This window comes from Natrix helvetica (genome assembly GCF_964273705.1).
Source record: "Natrix helvetica genome assembly, chromosome: 1".
NCBI lineage: Eukaryota > Metazoa > Chordata > Lepidosauria > Squamata > Natricidae > Natrix > Natrix helvetica.
In genome coordinates this window covers 304,361,998-304,386,257 of record NC_138548.1, presented here as the reverse complement: position 1 = coordinate 304,386,257, position 24,260 = coordinate 304,361,998, and the positions used below count along the sequence as shown (strand labels likewise).

The window sequence follows — 24,260 nt, the reverse complement described above, 5'->3', positions numbered from 1 at the left end:
GTCCCTTTAGTAGTTATTTACTATTAGAAAACCAGTGTAAGATCTCCCTGCAAACTTCGCTAACTGCAGAGATCTAGCAAAAGTGATTCAAAAGGTTACTTTTCCTTAAAATTAAGGTTAGGAGAGCATATTATTTGAAGGTACCAATTACAAAACTACCAGGAAAAGAAGTTCTAATGATAAAACAGGATAGTCTGAAGTCAGACCTTTTTAACCTCTAGACCAGTGGTAGTCAACCTGGTCCCTACCGCCCACTAGTGGGCATTCCAGCTTTCATGGTGGGCAGTAGGGGTTTGCTGTAACTCTGCTTTATAAATTTTATAAAGGAAAGTTACTTCTCTACTGTATAAATCACCATTACTGTGGAACCGGTGGGCGGTTAGAAAATTTTACTACTAACAGAGATACAAAAGTGGGCGGTAGGTATAAAAAGGTTGACTATCCCTGCTCTAGACATTTTGCAAACGATTAGTTGTAAGTGAGAGTTCCTTGGTGTTTTCTGAGCTTGCTTGTTTTCTTGCAGAAGTTTCATTACCCTAACTAGGTAACATCATCAGTGCTAGTAAGGAGTGCTGTTTGCTGTCAGTTCATATTCTGGTGTCTTGCTTGTCTGTGTGGGAGTAGGTGGGAGTGGTCTCAGAGATTCTTTCGTTGGGCTGTTTTCTGATGGGTCTTTAGCAGTTAGGGTATACTAGTTATAAGTGTGTCAAAATAATACCTTATAATTATCGTGTTGAAAACTTACTGTTAATGTTACTATTTAGCTTTTCAAATGGATTTACTGGATCATGTGGTCATTAATACATATTTTAAGATCCTTCTCTTCCTTGACCACCAACCTAATTTTTATGATCTAGAATATACCTGTGGTAAGATTTAATGAAATCTGTCCCCAATTGTGTATGCTTATATTCGATGTCTCTTGAAACTTCCTTAATCAATGCAGAATGGATAAATAAACCTTTAACCTGTAACACTGAATATATTTAAATTTTTACAGAAAGCGTAATTAATAATATCTATTAAGATGACAAGCACACAATTTTTTATGCTAGTCATACAAGAATTAATCTTACCCTTGTTTTACTTAGCCCTTATGCTACCAAATTATTTCTGTTATTTTTTTTTTAAACAATCCTTTCACTAGACAACTGTACATGTGGTACAGTTTCTACACTGATAAATGATAAATAAGTGTTTATACATTGTAAAATATGATTTCAGAGTAGAAAAATGGGAAACACGTGTAATTTTCTGCACCTAGATTACTTACTGCCGTTCAGAACCTTGTTACATCACAACACCCCATGAATGCCTATGGACGGATGGACTGAAAGAGCAGAGGGACCATGGACATCAAGCAGAAAATTCTGCCTGTTTCAAGGGCAGTGATGGAACTTGCAGTTGGCATAATGCTCTTCCTTAGTGAAATATTTCTGAGATCAGTGAACTATAAATAATATAAATTTTGGGAGAAACATGAGATGTTATGTTTATTCCATGTTGCCTACTTAATGGTCTTTTGAACTTCCAATAATTGTCTCTTGCTTAGAATCAAAAGCAAATTGTGCAGTATAATTAAAACACAGAATACATAGAATTGGCATCCAGATTAATATAAAAATGACATTCCTGGCAGTCTCTGCTTTCAACAGTTATTTCAGTAAATGTGTATGGAAACATCCCTGTTTTCTAAGAAAGAATCCTTTTTTAAAAAGTGAGGTTTATTAAAATTGTAATTTTGACTCCTGTTAATACATTGCAAAATTTGAAATGATTAAAATAATACTGTTTTAAACCAAAACACTACCTCTGAATGAAAAAAGAGTTGCTTATTTCTATAGTCATTTTCTTTTAAAAAAGTATTCCAAGAGAAATAATTAAAAAATAAGATATAATAGGCAGTTGTAAAAAAAAGTTAAAGATAAACCTTTGCCCTTTGGAGATCCCAGATGGTAATTTTTTTCTGCTATATGTCATGTGAAATGCTGGATTTCATTTTTCTGTATTCTACTTTTTATGGCTCATTATATCACATCATGGCATTTAAAGATTTGTTTATAACTATAACACCAATCATAACCAAGTAGTCCAAACAATAGGGATATACTGTAAATTAAAACTGGCAATTCCATAACATAATAATTATGACACTGAGCTATTAGAAGGGAGATATGATTACAATGTACAAACCATAGAAATACATACTTTTGTGGGGGGAAATACTTTTAAAGTTTGAGATGGTTACCCAGTCTTGCTACTTAGATAAAAATAAATAAATAAATAAATAAAGGAATGTGATGGAAGAAAACATGGGCCAAAAATGGGTAAGTGATAATCAGTGCAGAAAGGCCAGTTTCTTTTTTCCCAACTTCAAAAGTGTTGAAAACCTGGTTAATTCCTAGACAGCATATTTTGGAAATTTTGAAACATTAGCACAGGAACATATTTTTGTGTGATTCATTAATTGCATTTATAAATTTCCAGGCAGATTAATATATATTAGAGACAGTTTAGAGGCAGCATGAATACATTAGGAATTAGAAATTATTTTCAGTTCATACTAAGCCTCATTGGGTTCCTTGTTAATGTATTGTGAAACTGATCTTAAAATAAATTTGGAACTTATTAAACTTTCTATCTTTGACCTGGCATTTTGTTTCTTTTATACTATAAGAACAAAGTCTACATTACTGTATGCAATTATTATAGCAAAATAATGTTTCTGTTACCCTGCATATCAAAGGTGGGTTCCTACCGATTCGGACCGGTTTGGCCGAGTAGATAGTAACTCGGCCGCCCTGCCCCCAAACCGGTTCTATGGGCTGCACCACCATCTTGTTTTTTTAGTACTGTGCATGTACCCTGCCCCGCCCAGTTTCTGCTCTGCAGCTTGCCTACCTGAAGTGCTGAGCCCCTGATCTGTCCGCCAAGTAAGTCTGCGAGTCACGGCTTAGCTAGCTGCCCCTGTCCCCTTCCCCGCAGCCCTGCCATGCTTCCATGCCTTCCATACGGCTTCCCGGGGTCCCCGTGGCCAGCTTCAAAACAGGAAAGTGGAAGGCCATGTGGAAGGTAGGAAAGCATGAAGGCTACTTGCTCCCTTCCCTGCAGCCCAGCCATCCTTCCCTGTCTTCCACGCGGCTTTCCCGGAAGTCCCCCATCACCACTTGCCTTCTGAGGTCGGCATCTAGCCTGGCCCAGTGACCCTTGGTAGAAAAGCAGACGCTGCGCTGGGGCTCAGAGGGGTGGTGGTGGCGGACCTCTGGGAAGGCAAGCAGACATCCTGGGGCTGCTGCACATGTGCTTGCCCCATTCTGCAAAGCCAGAGCCCCCACTGCAGGGCGATCCAAAAAGGGGAGGGGGATGCTGAAAAAAAGGCTGCCTTCCACTCAGGCCCACATGTCTCCCGTGCCAGCTCCGCAGGGCTTTGGGCTCTGAAGCAGCCCACTGGATTCCCACCTCTCCCTTTGCAGATCAGCCTGCTGGCCACTGGCTCCAGTTTGGGAACTTGGTCCATGGAATCCAGCACTCTGGGGGAAGGAGACTCGGCTGTGACGTCACTTCCAGCCAGTGAAGAAGCAGAACAAGACGATGAGCAGATCCTGTAGTGCTTTCTCTTCAGCCTGGGTCTGCCACTTCATCTTGATAAAGACCAGGTCACTGCACTTGTAGTGTGGCACCATTCACTTTTGTTTCATGGCAGGAGAAGGAAGAAAGCGAAACGGTGGTTCTTTAGCGGTGCTCTGGGAGAGCAGGCGGATGTCTGCAGCCAGCCAGGGAGGAAGGATGGTGAGAGTGGTGGCAGTGGCCCTTTCCAAGTACAGTGCATCGAGTCGGCAGGCAAGGCAGACAATGTGGCCCCAGTGCCCCTGTTGCTAGGGAGGTGCAGCGATCACTCGGCCAGGGCCGCCTCGGCCTCTCCACCCATGCCATGTCCTGCTCTGGTTGGCCACGCGAGTACAAGTACAGTGATGTGCTCTTCGCCAAGATGGAAGTGCCATCACTGAGGTTGAAGGGAAAGCGCTGCCTGCCCTGCCCACAGCAGCTTCTGTGCCTATTGCTCAGCTTCTTTGCTGGCAGGAAGTGGCACCGTGGCTGAGTGTCCTTCCCCCGGAGTTTGAGTTTTTTGAGTTTTTGAGTTTTATTAAATTTATATACCGCCCCCCTCTCCCCGCAGGGACTCGGGGCAGTGTACAGACAGTACATATAAAACAACAAAGCAGGAACAGCAAAACATTAGACAACCAACATAAACATACGGTCTGTATAATGCCCGAACTCATTTCTAGTTAAAAACGATCTAAAACCAAATTAAAACCCCAAAATTTACAATACTAAAAAAGCCATCCAGGAAGGTCAGTAATAGATTGTACTTGTGATTACAATTAGGCCAGGCCGGCTAGTCGGAACAGGTGGGTCTTGAGTTTCTTACGGAAGGAGCAGAGATCAACAGTAGTTCTAATATCAGGGGGAGTTCGTTCCAGAGGGTTGGGCCCATCACAGAGAAGGCCCTACTCCTGGGCACCGCCCGCCCGCATTGTCTAGCAGAGGGTACCCAGAGGAGACCCTCCCTGTGTGAGCGGATTGGTCGTAGGGATGTATGGGGTAGAATGCGATCTCGCAAATAACTAGGTCCCGAGCCATGAAGCGCTTTGAAGATGAAAATCAACACCTTGAAACGCACTCGAAAAGCCAAAGGCAGCCAGTGCAGCTCGCGCAGAAGTGGTGTTACATGGGAGTACCTGGTACTCCTCATAATTGTCCGCGCGGCTGCATTCTGAACCAACTGGAGCCTTCGGGTGCATCTCAAGGGGAGCCTCATGTAGAGAGCATTGCAGTAATGAAGACGGGAAGTCACCAGGGCCTGAGTGACTGTGCGAAGGGCGTCCCGCTCTAGTAGGGGGCGCAATTGGCGCACCAGCGCACCTGGTGGAACGCCCTCCCAGCCACGGCCGTCACATGATCATTCAGCGACAGCCGGGAGTCTAGGAGGATGCCCAAATTGCGTGCCCTATCCACCGGGGGTAGTTGTTCCCCCCCGATGGCCAGAGATGGAACAAACTGGCTAAAGCGGGGCGCCGGTAGCCACAGCCACTCCGTCTTGGAAGGGTTGAGCTTGAGTCTGTTGTCCCCCATCCAGACCCGGACGGCTTCCAGACACCGGGACATCACCTCGACGGCTTCGTTGGGGTGGTTCGGGGTAGAGATGTATAACTGAGTGTCATCTGCATACAGATGGCACTCAACCCTGAAACCTCGAATGATCTCACCCAGCGGTTTCATCTATGTGTTGAACAGGAGAGGTGAGAGGACCGACCCCTGTGGCACCCCACACGTGAGCGGCCTCAGGGTTGACCTCTGCTCCCCCGTCAACACACATTGCGTCCGACCGGAGAGGAAGGAAGAGAACCACCGCAACACGGTGCCCCCCACCCCCATCCTCTCCAGCCGACGCAATAAGATACCATGGTTGATGGTATCGAAAGCCACTGAGAGATCTAATAGGACTAGGATGGAGGAACAACCCCCATCTTTCGCCCTCCAGAGATCATCCACCAACGCGACCAAAGCCGTCTCAGTGCTGTGCCTGGGCCGGAAACCAGACTGGCGCGGATCTAGATAAACAATTTCCTCCAGGTGTCGAGGGAACTGTTGCGCCACCACACTCTCAACAACCTTCGCTAAAAAGGGAAGGTTGGAGACAGGACGATAATTGGCTAACTCTACTGGGTCCAGAGAAGGCCTCTTAAGTAGGGGCCTCACCAGCGCCTCTTTCAAGACGGTTGGTAGGAACCCCTCTCTCAGCGAGGCATTCACTAGTCCCAGGAGCCAGTCTCGTGTAACCTCCTAGGCTGCCAGTACAAGCCAGGAGGGACACGGGTCCAATAAACATGTGGTGGCCCGCAGTCGCCCGCGTAACCTGTCCATCTCCTCGGCGGCAACAGAGTCAAACTCCTCCCAGCATGGTACCTCAAGACTCTCCTCCGGTGTCTCCCCGAGATCACTCAAGGAAACCCATTCGCTCCGGATCTGAGTGATTTTATCCTGCAGATATTCCCCAAATTCCTCTGCCTACCCTGCAAACGGGCTTCCCGCGGCCTCTGAGAAAGGAGGGAGCAGGTCACCCGAAACAGGGCGGCAGGGCGGTTTTCTGCGGACGCAATAAGAGTGGCATAGTATCGACGTTTAGCCACCCTTAGTGCCACAAGGTAGGTCCGTAAATAGGCTCTTACCTGTGTTCGGTCAGATTTGGCGCGAGAGGATCTCCATCTGCTCTCTAGGCGTCTCTTGTGGCGCTTCATCACCCTCAGCTCCTCGGTAAACCAAGGGGCCAGGGTGGTTCGCTGCCACCGGAGAGGCCGCTAGGGTGCAACCCGGTCCAAGGCCCCGGCCGCCGCACTATTCCATGCGACCACCAGGTCCTCCATTCGGGCGCGGGTCAGGGTTACAGGCAGTGGGGCAGAACAATCTAACATCTTCTGGTTCCGCCTCCCCGCAATGGGGGGTAGCGGAAGGGAAGTCGAGATGGAGAAGCGAGTGATCTGACCATGACAGGGGAGTAGTAACCAAATCCCCTATTCCCAGATCACTCTTCCACCGACCAGAGATAAAAACAAGGTCCAGCGTGTGGCCTCCCTCGTGTGTGGGGCCCTGAATTATTTGGGTCAGGTCCAGGGCTGTCATGGAAGCCATGAACTCCCGAGCTACCTCGGATGATTCACCCGTCGATGGCAGGTTGAAGTCCCCCATAACTAATAGTCTGGGGGTCTCAACCGCCACTTCCGCAATCACCTTGAGGAGCTCTGGCAGGGCCGCTGATGCATAGCGAGGAGCCAAGTATGCAATCAGCAGGCCCAACTGACTCCCTGGGCCCCATCTCACACCTAGAGTCTCACACCCGGATATCTGAGGTACGGCGAATTCTCTCGGTGCCAGGCCTTCCCGTATAATTACCGCTACCCCGCCACCCTTACCCCGGGCACGAGGCTGATGGAATACGCGGTATCCTGGTGGGCACATTTCCACGAGGGGTAAACCCCCCTCGTGGGCCAACCAGGTTTCCGTGAGCCCTGCAAGGTCCGGCTCCCCCTCAGAAACCAAATCATAAATGAGGGGGGCCTTATTAACCACAGACCTTGCATTACACAACATCAGCCTCATGCCCTGGTTCTGTAAACCCTGACCACCTAGAATGCGAGGGTTGGTACAAACGACTGGGCGTATCCAGTCTACAAGATCTTCTTCTGTCCTCGCATCCACCCCTTCCCACGACCGTTGGAATATAGGAACCCTCTAACAGAACGACGTTCTCATTCCCCTCCCCCACTCCGCTCTCTTCCCCCCCAGTCCCACCTGTTCGCCTGGCCCTGCCCCCATTCCTGGTCTGGCTGCCCCCTCCCCCCACCCTGGATCCCCCTAAAACACTTAACAAACATTTAAACAAAAACCCCCTAAACCTCCTCTTCCTCCACCTCTCTGGATTAATGCATCCGTCCTCGAGGTGGGCCCTTGTAAGGGCGGAGGGCCATGCCTGCGAGAGGGGGGACTCCCGCAGTAAAATAAGGTTGGACCTCGAATACATGATAAATAAATACACCGGGCTAAAAGATCGATTCTGGGTGCTAGAAGTGTTAAATAAGTCTACCCGTTAAAAATCATGACAGAGCGGCAACCAAGATTACAAGATGAGAGAGGTGACTAAAGAAATAGGTAGGGATGACTAAAAAATAGGTAGAGCCTATAATCTACAGTTTTCAATAGTAGGGGGTTAGGCAGTTCTTAAAAATCCGTGAGAGGGTGAGCGGATGATCCATAGCAGGCAGGGGGGGGGGTTTCAACAGCTCCCCGCAGTCCTTCCAAGCCCCAGGTGGTAAGGGGTTAAGCCGATCTCAAAATCTATGCAAATTTTTTTGGGGGGGTTCAACAGCTCCCCGCAGTCCTTCCAAGCCCCAGGTGGTAAGGGGTTAAGCCGATCTCAAAATCTATGCAAAGGCAGGCAGATAATCCGTAATGGGCAGGGCGGGCGACGGCTCCCCGCAAACCTTCCCAAGCCCCAGCGTCACCTCCGTCGCCTCCGCGCCATTTCAGCCGGCCTCTGTTCTTCACTCCACACCTTCCGCTGGCCTCCGGCGCCCTCCAACGACTCCGGCGATCTCCGATGTTTCAAGCCCAGCTTAAACCTTACACGACCTCCACTGGGCTTCTGGTAGGCTCGAGGCTCCCAGCGGGTCCAGCGGGTCGGGGAGCTGATGTTTAGAGCCCCCGGTAATCTTCCGGGCCGCCACCACCGCCATTGCCTCCCTCCGCCTTCCCTCGTGTGGGACGCCATCGCGTCCCCGTCGCTAGCCGCTCAGCGCGTCGTTGGTCTCACCTCGGGCTGTCGAAGCTGTCGTGGCTTACAAAAACGCCCGCAAACGTCGGCCAAACAGATCATGACTAGTTCATAACTGCCAAAACGCCAGCTCCAACAGCCGTTGATGCCTGCAGTCTCCCGGAGTAAGCCGGCGCTCCCGTACGCCGACCGCCATTTCCTGGCTCACTACAAGTTTTCAAAAACGCCGATTTCCTTTCTTCCCCTCTCCTGTGCCGTCCAGCCACCCTGGGGGACCACTAGGGTCTAGAAATAAGCCAGGGTGGTCATTGGGTAGGTTCGTGGTCCTCCAGTTCGTATAGAGGACCAGCAGCAACCCAGCCTGGTCAAAAAGTGCCCCGTGAAAACACGGAGCTCAGAGGCTGACCGCCATCTTCCAGGAAGCTCCTCCTTCTCCCCCATGGGCAGAATTCCTGTAGTGTTGCCAGCGGCTGGCCAGTCTGATCTGCAAAGACAGCAGGCAAATGGATGGGTGGGAAGCCAATGGGATGCACAGAGTTCCACAGAGCTGGCATGGGAGACATGTGAGCCCAAGTGGAAGGCAGCCATTTCTTGCACTTGGGAGAAATTTTTCTTTACTGTGCAAGGGCTGGGGGTTGCTCCAAGGCTGCAGGCTTGAGGCTGCAGCAGTCCAGGCAGGGGGGGAGATGCACCAGGGCCTCAGCCACCACCATGCCGTGTCCCCCAGCAGCACCTCAGCCTAGTGTGGAGGGCGCCAGCTCCAGTCTGAAGAGGCAGGAAGCTAAGGCTCCCTTACGCGCAAATGTGGTGTGAAAGGAGCCACAGGGCCATTTCACTCCTGCACTAAGGCTTTGGTGACCCTCCCACTCTTCTTGGGGGGGGGGATAATACAGCAAGGCAATGGCCAGAGCCTTAGTGCAGGAGAGAAGCCACATCCTTTTGAATCCTGTTAAGACCCTCCTTAAGCGAGCAGCCACCCGCCCCATATGCGCCTTTGCTGCGCTTTGGTGGTCACTTGATGGCTGTCTCCCCACATGTGCATATCCTCCTGGCCGCCCAAAACAGCTAGATGGGGAGGGGGTGTATGTGTGGAGGTGCTCGCTTGCCCCCAGCCTTTGGCTCTGGTGCAGCCCTGTCATAATTAACATTTCCCCTCTAGTCACCAAAACCAACAGTGTCTTTTTGTGTGTGCATGCACGTTTCTTCATCTGTGTAATTATGCCTTCGCTGAAAGGGGGAAGGGAGGCCTTTTGCTTGCTGTGGCTCCTGCAATTGCCAAGTGAGTAGAGGCGAACTGAGCTGCTCTTTTTTATTATGTGCCTGAAAACACCAGCCAGCCTGCTTCATTCTCTGGTGCCTCTCCTTCCCTTGCTTGGCTGCTACTGCCAGGATGCCACCAGGGCAAGCAGGAAGCCTTTGACAGATTTTATTTTATTTTTTAAAAGAATTTTATTGGTTTTTGAACATTTATAGGGAAAGGTAAAAAGGGTACAAAGAAAATTTTGGCAGCTCCCGTGCTAGTGGTAGAAATCCCCCCAAATCTCACAGTTTTTACAATGTTAAAAACAATTAACATTGATAATAAAAGATACTGGAAAGCGACAAAGAAAGAGATGATTGAACACATGGTTGATATAACGTATAAAAGATAAGCATAAACAGAATCTTGTTTTACATTATATCAACCATGTGTTCAATCATCTCTTTCTTTGTCACTTTCCAGTATATCAACAATTATCATAGTATTTCAAATACATTTATTTTTGTGACCAGAGCCTTTTCGATATTGCTTTCTCCTCCCTGTCCCCAGATGGAGCCACAGCCCCACCTCCTTCATATCTTGCACATTACTACCTTTTTCACCACCTCCCCTATTTTCGTCCTCTAGGAGGGAACTATGTTTTTTAATGAAGGGTTCAGCCTCTTCCACTGTATTAATTCTGATTCTGTTTCCCTCCCCAAAAATCAACATTCCCTCTGGCAATAACCATCTAAACCAAACTCCTTTATTGTATAATTTCTTTGAAAAGGAGGAATACTTCCTCCTTTTTTCCCTTATTTTTTTCAGAATTTGCTTTAGAATGGTGATTTCTTTATCTTTATATTTTAATGGTCCCTCCCTTTGGGCCCCTAGCACCTCATCCCTCGTGGTCCTCCTAATAAACTTAACATGTACCTCTCTTGGAACATTGTGTGTTCTAGCATATGCTGAATTAATCCTGTAAACCAGATCCATATCCCACCACAACTGTTCTTTATTTCTCTTAATATATTCTGCTAAAATTGTACTCATAATATCCTTAAGATCTTCATTTTCTTCCTTTGACAGATTTTAATGGCCGCCTGAATTGAGCACGAGACTCAATGACTGCATCTGTTCATTGGTGGCTAGTGGGGAATGAGGGGCTGGACAATAATGCTGCTAGACATTGGTGGCTAGCTGGACCCCAGGAGAATTATCCTCTCACTGCTGCAATCCTTCTAAATGACTTCAAAAGAGCATGAAGCAGCAGGGTGGCTTTCTTATTCCCTGCATAGAGCGCAGAAGCTCTGGTGACAGAGCGAGGAGTGCTAGACTCCCCCAAATGCTCGATGTCAAAGGCCAGCAGGCTAATCCTGCTGCACCATCACACCCAAGTGAAAAGGAGAGCAGAAAAACAAAAGAGAGGGGACGTGAAAAGGTGCCATATGTGCGTGTGCGCTTTGCCAGTAAATGCTGCCTCTAACGTTAAAAAAAACAAGGTGAGGGGAGAAAAAAAGACGATCTGTCAGGGCAAGGCAAGCAGCTGCTGCTCTGGGAGCACATGATCTGATTGGTCACTTTCACTTCCCCTCTGTTAAAGTCTGCAGCTCAGGAAAGAGGAAAGGGGAAAGTCTCAAGCCCTGCAGGGCAAGGGGAATGGCAAGCGTGGGGGGGAGGGGAAAAGAAGAAGAGAGCGTGACTGCATCAAGAGGGGAGAGAAGAAGGGACAGTTGTGATGTTGGCGCTCAGGGCCACAACGTGGTCTCAAAGCCCTTCCTGTGCCAGGAAAGTGGTTGGCTGTGTCCTCTATCAGGCTTGCGCACGTGCACACACACAAACACGAAAGAGAGAGAAATAAGAAACAGAGAGAGATGGAGAAAGAGAGAATGAGAGAGGGGGGAGAAAGAGAGAAATGAGAAACAGACAGATGGAGAAAAAGAGAGAGATGGAGAAAGAGAGAATGAGAGGGGGAAGAAAGAACAGAGAGAGAGATGGAGAAAGAGAACATGAGAGAGGGGGAGAAAGAGAAATGAGAAACAGAGAGAGATGGAGAAAGAAAGAATGAAAGAGGGGGAGAAAGAGTGAAATGAGAAACAGAGAGACAGATGGAGAAAGAGAGAATGAGAGAGAGAAAGAGAGAGGGAGAGAGAGAGACCCGTTTAAGTGAACCTTGTGGTCGATAAGTGAACTTGTGGTCATTAAGTGAATACTGTGGTTGTTAAACAAGTCCATTTTCCCCAATGGACATTTTTAACCAGAAGGAATTGTTGGAAACTGGCAAAAAACACAGAAAACCTCAGTCACATGACTGTGTGGAATGTTGTAACTGGTTGTGTGTGTGTGTATGTATGTGTATACATACAGATACAATATATATGGTAGATAAAGTATCTATGGGTGTGCCGATACACATTCTATACTATATAATGTATGTACACATATGGTATATATACATAGGATTAAATAATATTTTGGATGTTCAGAGAAATTGTATCTCATTGAGGCCTTTGAGGCAAGGAGAGGCCAGGCAAGGCATCCCTTGACGTGAGTGATGTGAAGTTGGCCATGCCCACCCAGTCACATGACCAACCAGCAATGCCCACCCAGTCATATAACCAACCAGCTACGCCCATCCAGTCACATGACCAACCAGTCACATGTCCAACAAGCCACGCCCACCATCACATGACCAACAAGCCATGCCCACCAAATAAGCCATGCCCACAGAACCAGTAGTAAAAAAAAATGAAACCCATCACTGCTATATATGTATAGAAAATATTAATGAACAACCTAAATAAAAAGGGGGAAGACAGAAAGAGCCACCTTTCTAGTGGCACTATTATAATAAAGTTGAGGGGTCAATCCTGAACTACAAATATTTCCTTTATTAGTGCTAAAGTTTGAATTAAAAGGTTGTTGTTTGATGCAATCAGACACCATTTTTTATGAAGATCAGAACAAGACAATATATGCTACTTCCAGACATTTCATATACCAGTTCATTTTGACAGTATTATATATTTTAAAATATCTTGAAGAAATGGAATCTTATTTCATGTGCTATTAGTAATGGTTTCTAGTCATAACTTTGTGTTATGACTAATTGTTAATGTTGAAAATGTACTCCTAAAAGAATGTTAATCTTATAATATAATTTGTTTTTGATATAATCTTTTCCATTGTAATCTTTAATTCATGCATCACTGCAAGTAGAAATCATTGCTGAATGGCAAGGATTTAAGCTTGAATACACATGTATCAAATCTCTTCGTCACAAATTTACAGAAGTTAGGCTGCCATGGCTGGGCCTGGACAGCTATCCGGTGGGGTTCTTAATGTCATGGGATTACTGTCCTACCATCACTAATGATGAGAAGAAACCAACAAAATTCCACACCGAAAATTGGAAGACAAACAGGCAAGGCCAACATACCAGGTGACATGGCTTCGCATGCCACTTTGGGCATGCGTGCCATAGGTTCGCCATCATGGAACTAATGTATAGCACAGCCACCGTTATAACTGCAGAATTGGGTTATAAAATGCACCCACTGGAACACCAAAGTGGAATATTCGACTTGAAAATAAAATAAAAAAACTATGAGGGGGTTGTCATCAATTTACAGTACTTGAAAGAAGGAAAACTAAAGAACAATAAGCTGAAAAATAGTTTACACAAAACATACAACCTGAAGGAAAAAAACAATAATAGAAATCATGGAACAATGTGTAATAGCAACAGCAAAGAAAATTGAAAGATACGAAGGACGAATAAAACAATATTGTGAAAATGTCCATAAGATCTTCAAGAAACCAACACATCTTCTAACAGTCCCTTGGTGAAAATTGAGTCCAAACTAATGTTCACCCATGTAAAACAAAAACTTTGAACTTTTGGAAAGAACTGGGAAAATCCAGTGAAATACAACAAAACTGCCTCCTGGATCAAAGATATTTAATAACAAACAACACGAAACAAAATGGAAAAGCGTAATAATAACAGAAATGGTTGCAAAACAAGCAAAGAAGGTCAAGAACTGGAGTGTACCTGGCCTGAACAAACTGCATGGATACTGGCTAAAACACCAGACCAGTCTCCATCATGGCCACTCAATTTGATGAAATGCTTCAAAATGCAATAAGCAAAGAATGGCTAACAACTGGCCAAACATACTTAATAATGAAAGATACAAAAAATGGCACAGAACCAAGCAACTATCACCCAATTACTTGTCTGCCACCAACATTCAAACTTTTTACAAGAATACTGGCAAATTCAATATTCAATGATCTGATGGAAAACAGCTTGTATCTAGTAGAACAAAAAGAAAATTATAAAAAATATAGAGGAACAAAAAATCAGCTGCTCATTGACAACATGTTACTAAAAAATGCAAGTTGAAGAAAAATTAATTTGAATATAGCATGGATCAATTACAAGAAGGCATTTGACTCACTACCCCACAGCTGGGTTAACGCCTGTCTGGAAAACTTTGGAATCAGCAAAAATATTTGTACATTTTTGAAAGCAAACATGCAAAAATGGAAAACAATTCTAACAGCAAATGGGTAGAACATAGATGAAATCAACATCATAAGAAGAATCTTCCAAGGGGACTCACTTTCCCTACTACTGTTCAACATTGCATTAATTCCACTGACAATAATCCTATGGTATGAAACACAAAACTGGGATACCAAATCTCAAGTCAAAATGGCAAGATAAACCATCTACTATACATGGATGACTTAAAACTGTACGCAAAAAGTCCCACAGAACTTGAATCAATAGTCAACACAGTCCAACTGTTCAGCAGTGATATCAGAATGAACTTTGGACTTGAAAAATGTGCCATATTATCCATGTAGTGAGGAAAAATGTAAAAAATCGAAGGAATAGAACTGGTAAATGGAAGCATTGTGAAAGCATTAGCAAAGGATGATGGTTACAAATGTGTAGGCATATTGGAAGCAGATAAAGCTTGAATGGAAAAATGAAAGAGCAAAAGGAATACATCAGGAGGATCCTCAAAATACTAAAATCAAAACCAAATGCTGGAAACATAATTAAAGCCATTAATACATGGGCAGTTCCAGTGATATGCTACCTAGTTGGAATCATCAACTAGACTTTGGCTGAACTGGAAAATTTGGACTGGAAAATACGTAAACTTTTGAATATGTACCACGCATTACAGTCATGAAGTGATGTCAACAGACTACACCTGCCAAGAAGAATAGGTAGCAAAGGGCTATTGCAAGTCCATCAAACTGTAGAAGAAGAAAACTGAAGTTTGAAGGACTAGGTGAACCAAAATACAGAAAAATTGCTGCAGACTGTGAAAATGCATAACATCAAAACAACAAAAACAAAGGAAGAATATAAGGAAAAACAGCTAGATGACAGATTAAATAGATGGAAAACCAAAGCTTTGCATGAACATGAAAATGTACAATTTGAGTATAAATTTGAGCAGCCTAAAATGAATGTATTTCAGAAAAAAGAATATCTCTCATTTCAATTTCTGTAATTCAATTTCCCCATTGTAAAGGGAGTCAAATATTTTATATAAGTAGACATCTTTGTCCTCAAAAAACCAGTGACAATACAGATAAAACCAGAGGATGGTACACAAATAAATTGAACGCATGGATTATTATAGTGGTCTCTTTTAGATGCAAAAGGAGTAGAAATTTTTGTTTATTGTTTGCTCTTACCATTTCCTTATGATTTGGATAAAAGGTTTGCTCAATCAGAGGAAATTTCTCTGCTCCCAAGGATTTATAGATGGACACCAATTGGGAAAACTACAAAAAAAATAAAATAAACAAACCCCAAAACATTAAATTCCAAAGACAGTTAGTATAAAAATTATCTCAGCACTCCTCTACTATCCTCTAATCATTATCAATCAAAATCTCAAGATCTAAATTCCAAAATGCCTTAGTGCTTGCCAGATTATTATCTAAAGAAAAAGAAAGGAGAAAGGTACACAAACAGCTTTACATTAATCAACCTATTTATAAATATTATCTGGATTTTCTTCTATGGCAATACTTGAATACAACTCATCTACAATTATTGCTAAGCAGGCATATTTAGAAATAAATAGAAGATTTCAATGCCTCTCTGTTTGGTACTAAACAGTTTATACAAATTGCTTTTTAATAGAGCTATTATTAAGGTTTAGTGCCAACTCTCACACCATATTTAAGATGAGTTCATTTATTCCATACTTCCTTCTTTTTATTCAATCTTGTAACTGCAATAGACTTCTTAGTAGACTTCTCCTAATAACCATGGGTGGCTGCTGGGGGTTCACAGTGGTTCGGGAGAACCTCTAGCTAAGATTCTGCGCAGTTTGGAGAACCCCCAAATCCCACTCCTTGCTTGCCCTGCCTCCCCCCAGGAGTCCCCACTGTTTTGGATGCAGGTAAGTGCAGAGTGTGTGTGGAGACTCGGGATGAAAAATGGGCCTACCGGAAGTTCGGGAAGGCCAAAAACAGACCCATTTCCGGCCTGCAGAGGATCTCTGGAGCCTGGGGAGGCCATTTTCGTCCTCCCAGAGACTGGAGGAATGCCTCCAGAGCCCAAGGAGAGCAAAAGCACCCCACCGCCATGGTGCAGGAAGCCAACTAGGCCATTTCCACTATGGCCACGTCCACCGGGCAGAGAACCCTTTGCTAATAATTTTTGAAGCCCACTCCTGCTAATAACTGAATGAGATATATATAGTCATAGTATTTCCTCCCAAGTTTACATAGTTACAGCAAATGTATAGCGCAGAGGTTGCAATAAGTTCTAATTATAAACTTATGGTCAAATGAGACAAGGTATCATTCATTTAAAAGAATGAAACACTTTTAAAAGGTAAATTGCAAGCACGTGGTGGGGGAGGAGCAATAGATCCTCTCACAGGAAAAGAGGCCAAAAGGACAATCTGGAGTTGTTGTTATTTTAAACAAACCCGGAAGAGCAATTTTCCTACTCATGATTGGGCATTGGATTTTCCTGGCCTTTGTCTTGGTCCATTACCTAGTTTATCAGATTAGTATACGGCTGGGGAGATTTAATTCTTTGCAGCATCTGGTATTTGCATTTGGAAAGAGCTAATTACTTCCAGTATCTTTGTTCCATTGGGAACCATCAGATTATCGAAGCAAATTTGGGAATTGGTTTTGCAATGTTAATGAAAATAAATTAATTTCTTTATTGACAATTTCATGTACTCTGCTCTTCAAAAAGAAGGGAGAAAGAGAGACTGAGAAAGAGAAGTGTGTTTTATTTATTAAACAATTTTCATTTATCTTGCTTCCTTTTCCACTTTTCTTCTTTAACTTCGTAAAAAAAATTGTTTAATATAAATTAGATATAGTTATAAATACAGATAACAGCCTCATGGGACGAACAAGAGAAAACTCCAGGTGTAATCTCCAGACTGTCTGGCTGTATTAACATTTTGATACGTTTTAATAATCTCTCTGTTGTCACTGGAAAGTAAATAAACACAGGCCACAGAAACCACAATGTCAGATTAGTACCCATTGCCACATTCTGTTCATATATAAATAAAGACAAGGTTTTGTCCCAAAGAAAGAGATAATATGTAGACAGACAAACCATGGGCATCTCAACACTATATTTTTCATGATTCAGTGTCTAACTTTTGTTTCTACTGGCCTTCTGGTACTAGTTACCCTGTTTACTCGAAAATAAGACCTCCCCACATAATAGGTTTTTGAGCGCATGTGCTAAAATAAGCCCTCCCCAAAAATATTGCAACACAGCAGTAGCCCTGAGGTGACTACGCTTGCCGCCTCCTGCACTTCAAAAAATAATAAGACCTCCCCAAAAATAAGGCCAAGCGCCTTATTTAAGTAATATAAATTCAAACTTATTATTATTACTTATTATTTTGGGGATCAAAAGAAAATAAGACCCTGACTTATTTTCGGGGAAACATAGTAGCAATAGGGCTTTTGACTAAATCAGGGGGGTTTTGCAGTCGTTAAAGTGCAGTAGACATGGTGAAACATGCATTGCACTGGATAAAGGTTTCTGAAATATTTGGGGCAGCACAGAACAAGGCTCGGATAAGAGGCCATTCTGGGTCAAGCTGAGAACATAGGAATTTTCCCCAACTTTGGCTCTTGCCCTAAGTAATACTTCTAGGCTGACAGAGCAATTGGAGAAAATCTTTAAATGGTCCCAAAGTCTGGTATCTATAATGAACTTGCTTAATAGGCTTTTTGGGTGAATGCTATGAGACAACTACCCAGCAGTGAAATTAAAAAAAATGGGGATAGAATGAACATTTAGATGTAACTGCCATTTAGGCTTAACAGTACTGTATCTCTTGCTAATTTTACATTTTTAAAATCATAATTTTAGTCATGTCATGTTAGAGTATTTTAGAACTGTAGGGTGTTTTTACTCTAAAAATCTGGAAAACTGTTTTTTTATGCAAAGGATTGGGTAAAAGATAAAAGTATTTTGATTTTAAAAGATAAAATGTTCAGTTATTGCAAATGCCTGCAGCCTTTTTAACAATAGCAGGAATAACACATTAAACCTCTTAAGGTAGAGAACTGGCAGGTTTTGTCTTGAATGCCAGCAGGAAAAAATTATAACCTCACATTAACTTTCTACAGAAGTGATTTTATTTGCATTGGAACAAACAAACAGAGACTGCCAGGAAAAGCAATGGAAAAGCAATTACTGTACATAAAGTTTTTCATACAGATTCTCCTATTTGTGTTTATAGTATTATCATCCAGAATAATAAAAAAATGAAATGTGGGAGGTGCCTTCTAGCTAAGCAGTAGTACCATTTTAAGGTACTTTGGTTCAGCTCCTTTACCCACTGTTTATTATTTCATCATGTTCTCTAAACAGGCACTTTTTATTAATAATAGCTACTTCACTAACTTTGTACAAGGCTGATTACAGTTCTTTTATCTGCAAATTTTTGAGAAACTTGGTAGTAAAAAAAGCTGCAAGAAAATGAAGCAAAGATTATGAATATTAATTGTTAAGATATTAAACATTAAACATTCATAGTAATTAAAAAGCATCAAGGAATATATTTAAATTATATAAGACTTTGAGATGCAATCCAAATGTAAATCTTTTAATAAACATTTGCATGTGCACAGGGACAAACATTGGGCTAAATGGTACTCATTTTCCTTTACTTTCTCCAATTCGACATTCAAATATGTTATTCTTTAATTATACAATGAAATATATAATTATTGAATTATGATTTGTTACTTACTACCCAGGGCTTGTCACAGAAGTTGTAGATGGACTCTAGAGAGTTAACACTTGGGATGCTTGCATAATGCATTCCAATAATTAAGTTACGAAAATCTTCATTTTCAGCCATGCTGAACGAGTGTTGTCGGACAAGAACAAAGTCAGGCTTGAATGACCTAAAGAGAATTGAGTTTAATAGCAAGCAAACAAATATATTAGAAACTTACTAGATCTATGGGGGCTACTGAATTAGAACAGGCTGATTAAGATTACATCTAGAGGAATTATACTGAAAACTGTGGCTGTGCATCTTTAAGCCAGTGCTGACTCCTAATGACAGCCTATACAAGTCCTTAGTTTTCTAGACAACATTTTGGAAATGGTTTTTCTTCATATGGTTTTCATAATTCAAAATGGGACAGATCTATGTGTGGGAGATATATCCAATATTGCGCATATATCAAATATGGTTGCTAAGAGTAGTACTGTAGTTGTCATAATAGTGTGATACGGAAAACATTGTATAGGTACAACTCTGGTCTGGACAGGAATAGAAACGCTAAAAGCAAAAAAAGTATTCTAAACATGTTTAAGATGTTGTAAAGATAGAAGTCTTTTTCCAGGAATAAATTAAAAATGGATTGGCAAGTTTGAAAATCTTTGAGGGAGCTCTCCCTTTAAGATTTTTGTTAAGAGTAGAGAAGGGAAAAAAAGTGACAGAGCTAGAACCAAGGATAGACCAGAACTCTATTTCAGAAGCGAAGTATAGGTTTGTGGTTCTGGAATAATGTCCAAATAGGCATTCTTACAATTTCTCTTGTGGTGAATAGTGTCTTTCTATATGTTTGTATTTTGCTGAGGTGATAATTTTTCATCAGAACAATGAAAAATTCCTCTCAAAGAAAAGAAAAAAGGCTAGGAGAAAGTACACAATTATTTAACTTCATTTGTAGTTATTGGTTGTGTTGATAAAGAAATGAAGTTCACTAACTAGCAGTCATGAAAAACACTCAATTTGTTGCTATCTGTGAGATCTGGAAAAAATTTTAACTAATTTTTTGTTTAAAAATTTAGAACTGCTTTATATTTTCAATCCTTCTGCTTTATCACTCCTTGTTTCACATAAAACATCTACTTCTGTTCAAATAGGCCTTCGATGACCTATTAGTGCTCACCAAAGAGAAAACTAATAACTCTTTAACTGTTTCATTCAGAGTCTCTCTAGAGCAATTATACGCATTCTAATATTTTTGCAAGTTTGTAATCAAGAATATTGAAAGATGTTTTTTCTATTCTTTAAATCATACTTGCACACATGAAACTGAGGAAGAGAAAATTAGCAGCACAAAATAGCATATTTTTCTTGAAAAAAGACATGGACAAAAACCCCTTGTTAACATAATAGATTGGTGCCATCAAGCTGTGCCAGTTCTTGATGATCATATACTGTCCAGTAGATAAACCTGTCATGAATTAGAATAAAGTGAGAGGCTATTTAGATATTTTATCTCAGATATTGAATTATCTTGGCTGTTTGTTACTTATGAATTTATCAAGAAGATGAATAAACACCTTAATTACATCATCCATTGACCTGGATGTACTTGGCTGTAAAACATGGACGAACCCTGAACAAATAATAATAATAATAATAAATATTTATTTCTTAGCCGCACCCTCTCCCGAAGGACTCGGGGCGGCGTACAATAAAACATAGGAAATAAATATATAAACAAACATACATATAACAAAAACGTATACCAAGACATATACATATACAAGGAGGAGGTGAGCTGATGAATAAAAAACAATTAAAAACACAATGTTTAAAAACCCCTAAATAATTTAATACAATTAAAATACCCCAAATAAAAAACCCGTCAGGAACGATATAGTTGGATCAAAGTTGAGCCAGGCCAGCTACTTGAAATAGGTGGGTCTTGAGCTTTACACGAAAGGAGCGGAGGTCAGAGGTATTCCTAATATCCGGGGGGAGGTCATTCCACAGGGCTGGGCCCGCCACAGAGAAGGCTCTACTCCTAGGCGCTGCCCCCCGGCACTGCCTGGTGGACGGCACCTGGAGGAGACCCTCTCTGTGCGAGCGGATTGGTCGTAGGGATGTATGGGGCAGAATACGATCCCGCAAGTAACTAGGTCCTGAGCCATGGAGCGCTTTGAAGATCGTTATCAAAACCTTGAAACTTGGAGGGGTTGAGTTTGAGTCGGTTGCCATCCATCCAGACCCGTACGGCTTCCACACACCAGGACATCACTTCGACGGCCTCGTTGGGGTGGTTCGGGGTGGAAAAGTACAGCTGAGTATCATCAGCGTACAGATGATATCCCACCCCGAAACCACGGATGATCTCACCCAGCGGCTTCATATATGTGCTGAACAGGAGTGGCGAGAGGACCGACCCCTGTGGCACCCCACAAGTAAGGGGGCGTAGGGTCGACCTCTCCTCCCCTGCCAACACACGCTGCGTCCGGCCAGAAAGGTAGGAGCCGAACCACCGCAAAACGGTGCCCCGGACCCCCAACCCCTCCAGCCGGTGCAGCAGGATACCATGGTCGATGGTATCAAAAGCCACCGAGAGGTCTAATAGGACCAGGATAGAGGAGCAACCTCTATCTCTGGCCCTCCAGAGATCATCCACCAACGTGACCAAGGCTGTCTCCGTGCTGTGACCGGGGCGGAAGCCGGACTGGCGCGGGTCTAGATAATCATTTTCCTCCAGATGTCGTGGAAACTGGTAAGCCACCACACTCTCTACAACCTTCGCCAAAAAGGGAAGGTTGGAGACAGGACGATAATTGGCCAGCTCCAAAGGGTCCAGGGAAGGCTTCTTGAGCAAGGGTCTCACCACCGCCTCTTTCAAGGCAGCCGGGAGAGACCCCTCGCTCAACGAAGCGTTCACTAGGCCCAGGAGCCAATCTCGTGTAACCTCCCAGGATGCCAGTACAAGCCAGGAGGGGCACGGGTCCAATAAACATGTGGTGGGTCGCAGTCGTCCACGCATTCTGTCCAAATCCTCGATGGCAACCAAGTCAAACTCCTCCCAGGTCGATTTCTCAAGACTCGCCACGGACGTCTCCATTGAACCACTGACAGGGACCCAATCCTTCCGGATTTGAGCGATTTTATCCTGCAGATATTTCCCAAATTCCTCTGCTCTGCCCTGTAATTATTCTACTTCTAATAAAAAAATGTTACTCATGATCATGTTTTGTATTTATTTATGTTAACCTTAATTCTGAAAGTCAAAAGAAGTAAAATAACTTACTTGATAACTTTAGTGCCATTTTGAAAAGCTTGCACATTTACAGAATAATTCCCATCAGCATGAGCTATCAAACTGACCTCTGAAAATTGTGCCTGAAAGATTAAAAAATACATAAATGAACCAACTAGTTTTAAGGTGCTAGTCCACATGTAACCTCTTTGGACATATGAAATTTGAACAAAGAAATAGCATCTAGAAAAGTTTGCTCGAAAATATTATTTTATGCATGTTTTCTTACAGGGGTTGTTACATATTTAGAGAACAATGTTGGATAATGTTGGACCTGTTTTTTTCATATGAAAAGTAAAAGGAATGTATAAGTGGAAATGTCTTCAATAAGTAATAAATATTTCTGGGATGTTGCCATGTACGAAAGAAAATTCTATACATGTTTATATTATGAACAAAGGTGTCATAAAATGTATTGTAAAAATTACTATCATCACTAACTTTAAACTTTAACTAACTTTAAAAAATTCAAATCTCTTGGTAAATCTACCCATACATTCATGATCAAGTTGTGGATGAGAGCAGATTTGCTACAGGCAGAACTGCCATTCAAAAGGAGCAATTAGAGCCTGAAATGCCTTAAAGCAGTCGGCCCCCATCCTTCCACCCATTGTCTATAATGATCCCGTTTGATGTCACTTGTCCCATGCTGGCAAAGGTACACCCTGAAGCTATCCTTTCCCTTACCCATTTTTCACCTTGCAACTTCCTTGTTTCAATCCTTTTGGTCCAAGGAGAATAATTCTGCAGCCAAACTCCAACTCTCACCCAGAAAAGAATGAATGAAGGAATTCATTTATCGTTTGTTCATTCATTCATTCTGGAAGCTGCATGACTCTATTTTTTTTCTTAGCGCTTATAGACCGCCCCCTCTCCCAAAAGGTATTTCCCTAATTGTTTGGCAGTGGCAAACAATTTAGCCAATATTTATAGCTCTAAAACTACCTTCCAAAAGTTCATTCACACTCCTCATAATTTATGTCCCTTTTAAAAGAGTAACTCTTAAAGAAATATTTTTACATTCATCTACCTTCAGTAGAACATTTCCACCTATTCCATGCATGATTTGACTCACTCCACAACAGCTAATTCTAAGGCTTGTGTTTGTGTTTGTTTACATAGAGGGAGTGCCAATAATGGAAACTACCTTCTTTCTGCCTCTCTCTGTAGCTACCAGCCTAGCAACAGCTTCCATAAACATGCCTGGCCACAGAAGTTACACATGTCAGGAATTCCAACAAGGGTGGATTGCTGCCAGTTTTACTATTGGTTTGCAACCCCTGCATGCATGCCAGATGCATGTTGCGTGTGTGTGCATTGGTCAATGTAAATTGTTCTTTGCATATGCAAAGAACAATTTACAGTGACTAAAAACCAAAATGGCGGCAGCCCAGCGGTGGCGAGGGAACTGGTTCGGGGACATGGCAGACCTGGGTCGCTGCCAGTTCTGTGACCCAGGCCTGAATTCCACTATTGGTTTGGCCGAACTGAGCCGAACTGGGAGCAACCCACCTCTGAACGCCAAGTTTTTTTCCTAAGAGGCCTGGCTCTGTTCACTGTTAGATTCCAGTTATTCCTTTTGTTGATCCTACATTTGGGGGTTTCCACATTCACTGTTTCCCCAGCAATCTGATAGTTTTGTGAGCATTCAGCCAGCATGATAGTCCCTGATCTTCAGCTTCCGCTCTTCTCTCCATGAATCTTCTATTCTTCCTATCTTATATTTCTTTTTTTACACCTCTTAAACCATCTTTTCCATTCACTTTCTCTTGCAAATCCAACATTAATTAAATCAGCAAAAACTGAAAGCAATATACCATGTCATTACAATTATCTTCACACACCCCAAGCAAATATGATGATTATATTACACCCCTAAGTAAATAGGCATAAGTAGGCATATTCTTTTAATTAAAATGTATTTGTGCAACAAATAATCAAATGAAAAAGGTAATTATAGGCACAATAAAAATATATTATGTTGCTCTTCTAATATTTGGGAGGGGTTGGCTACAATTTTATCTGCTGCATTAAAAGCTGTAAGATGTTGGAACAGAAATATGGTTTTGATCCTATTTACATGAAAAGCAAATTGTGGAAGTAAAGAAAGAGCAAGGTTTAAAAAAGAAT

At 42.8% G+C, this 24,260-nt stretch overlaps 1 protein-coding gene across 1 annotated transcript in view; it reads right to left on the bottom strand.

Annotated features, from left to right (window-relative positions):
- The window catches only part of SYN2 (synapsin II), a 130,374-nt gene that overhangs the window by 45,009 nt on the left and 61,105 nt on the right, over positions 1 to 24,260 (bottom strand). The window contains exons 3-5 of the mRNA XM_081939095.1: positions 22,122 to 22,213; positions 18,857 to 19,013; positions 15,297 to 15,386 (exon numbers count right to left, since the gene is read on the bottom strand). Coding sequence (XP_081795221.1) covers positions 15,297 to 15,386; positions 18,857 to 19,013; positions 22,122 to 22,213 — 339 coding nt within the window. The remainder of the gene's footprint in view (positions 1 to 15,296; positions 15,387 to 18,856; positions 19,014 to 22,121; positions 22,214 to 24,260) is intronic.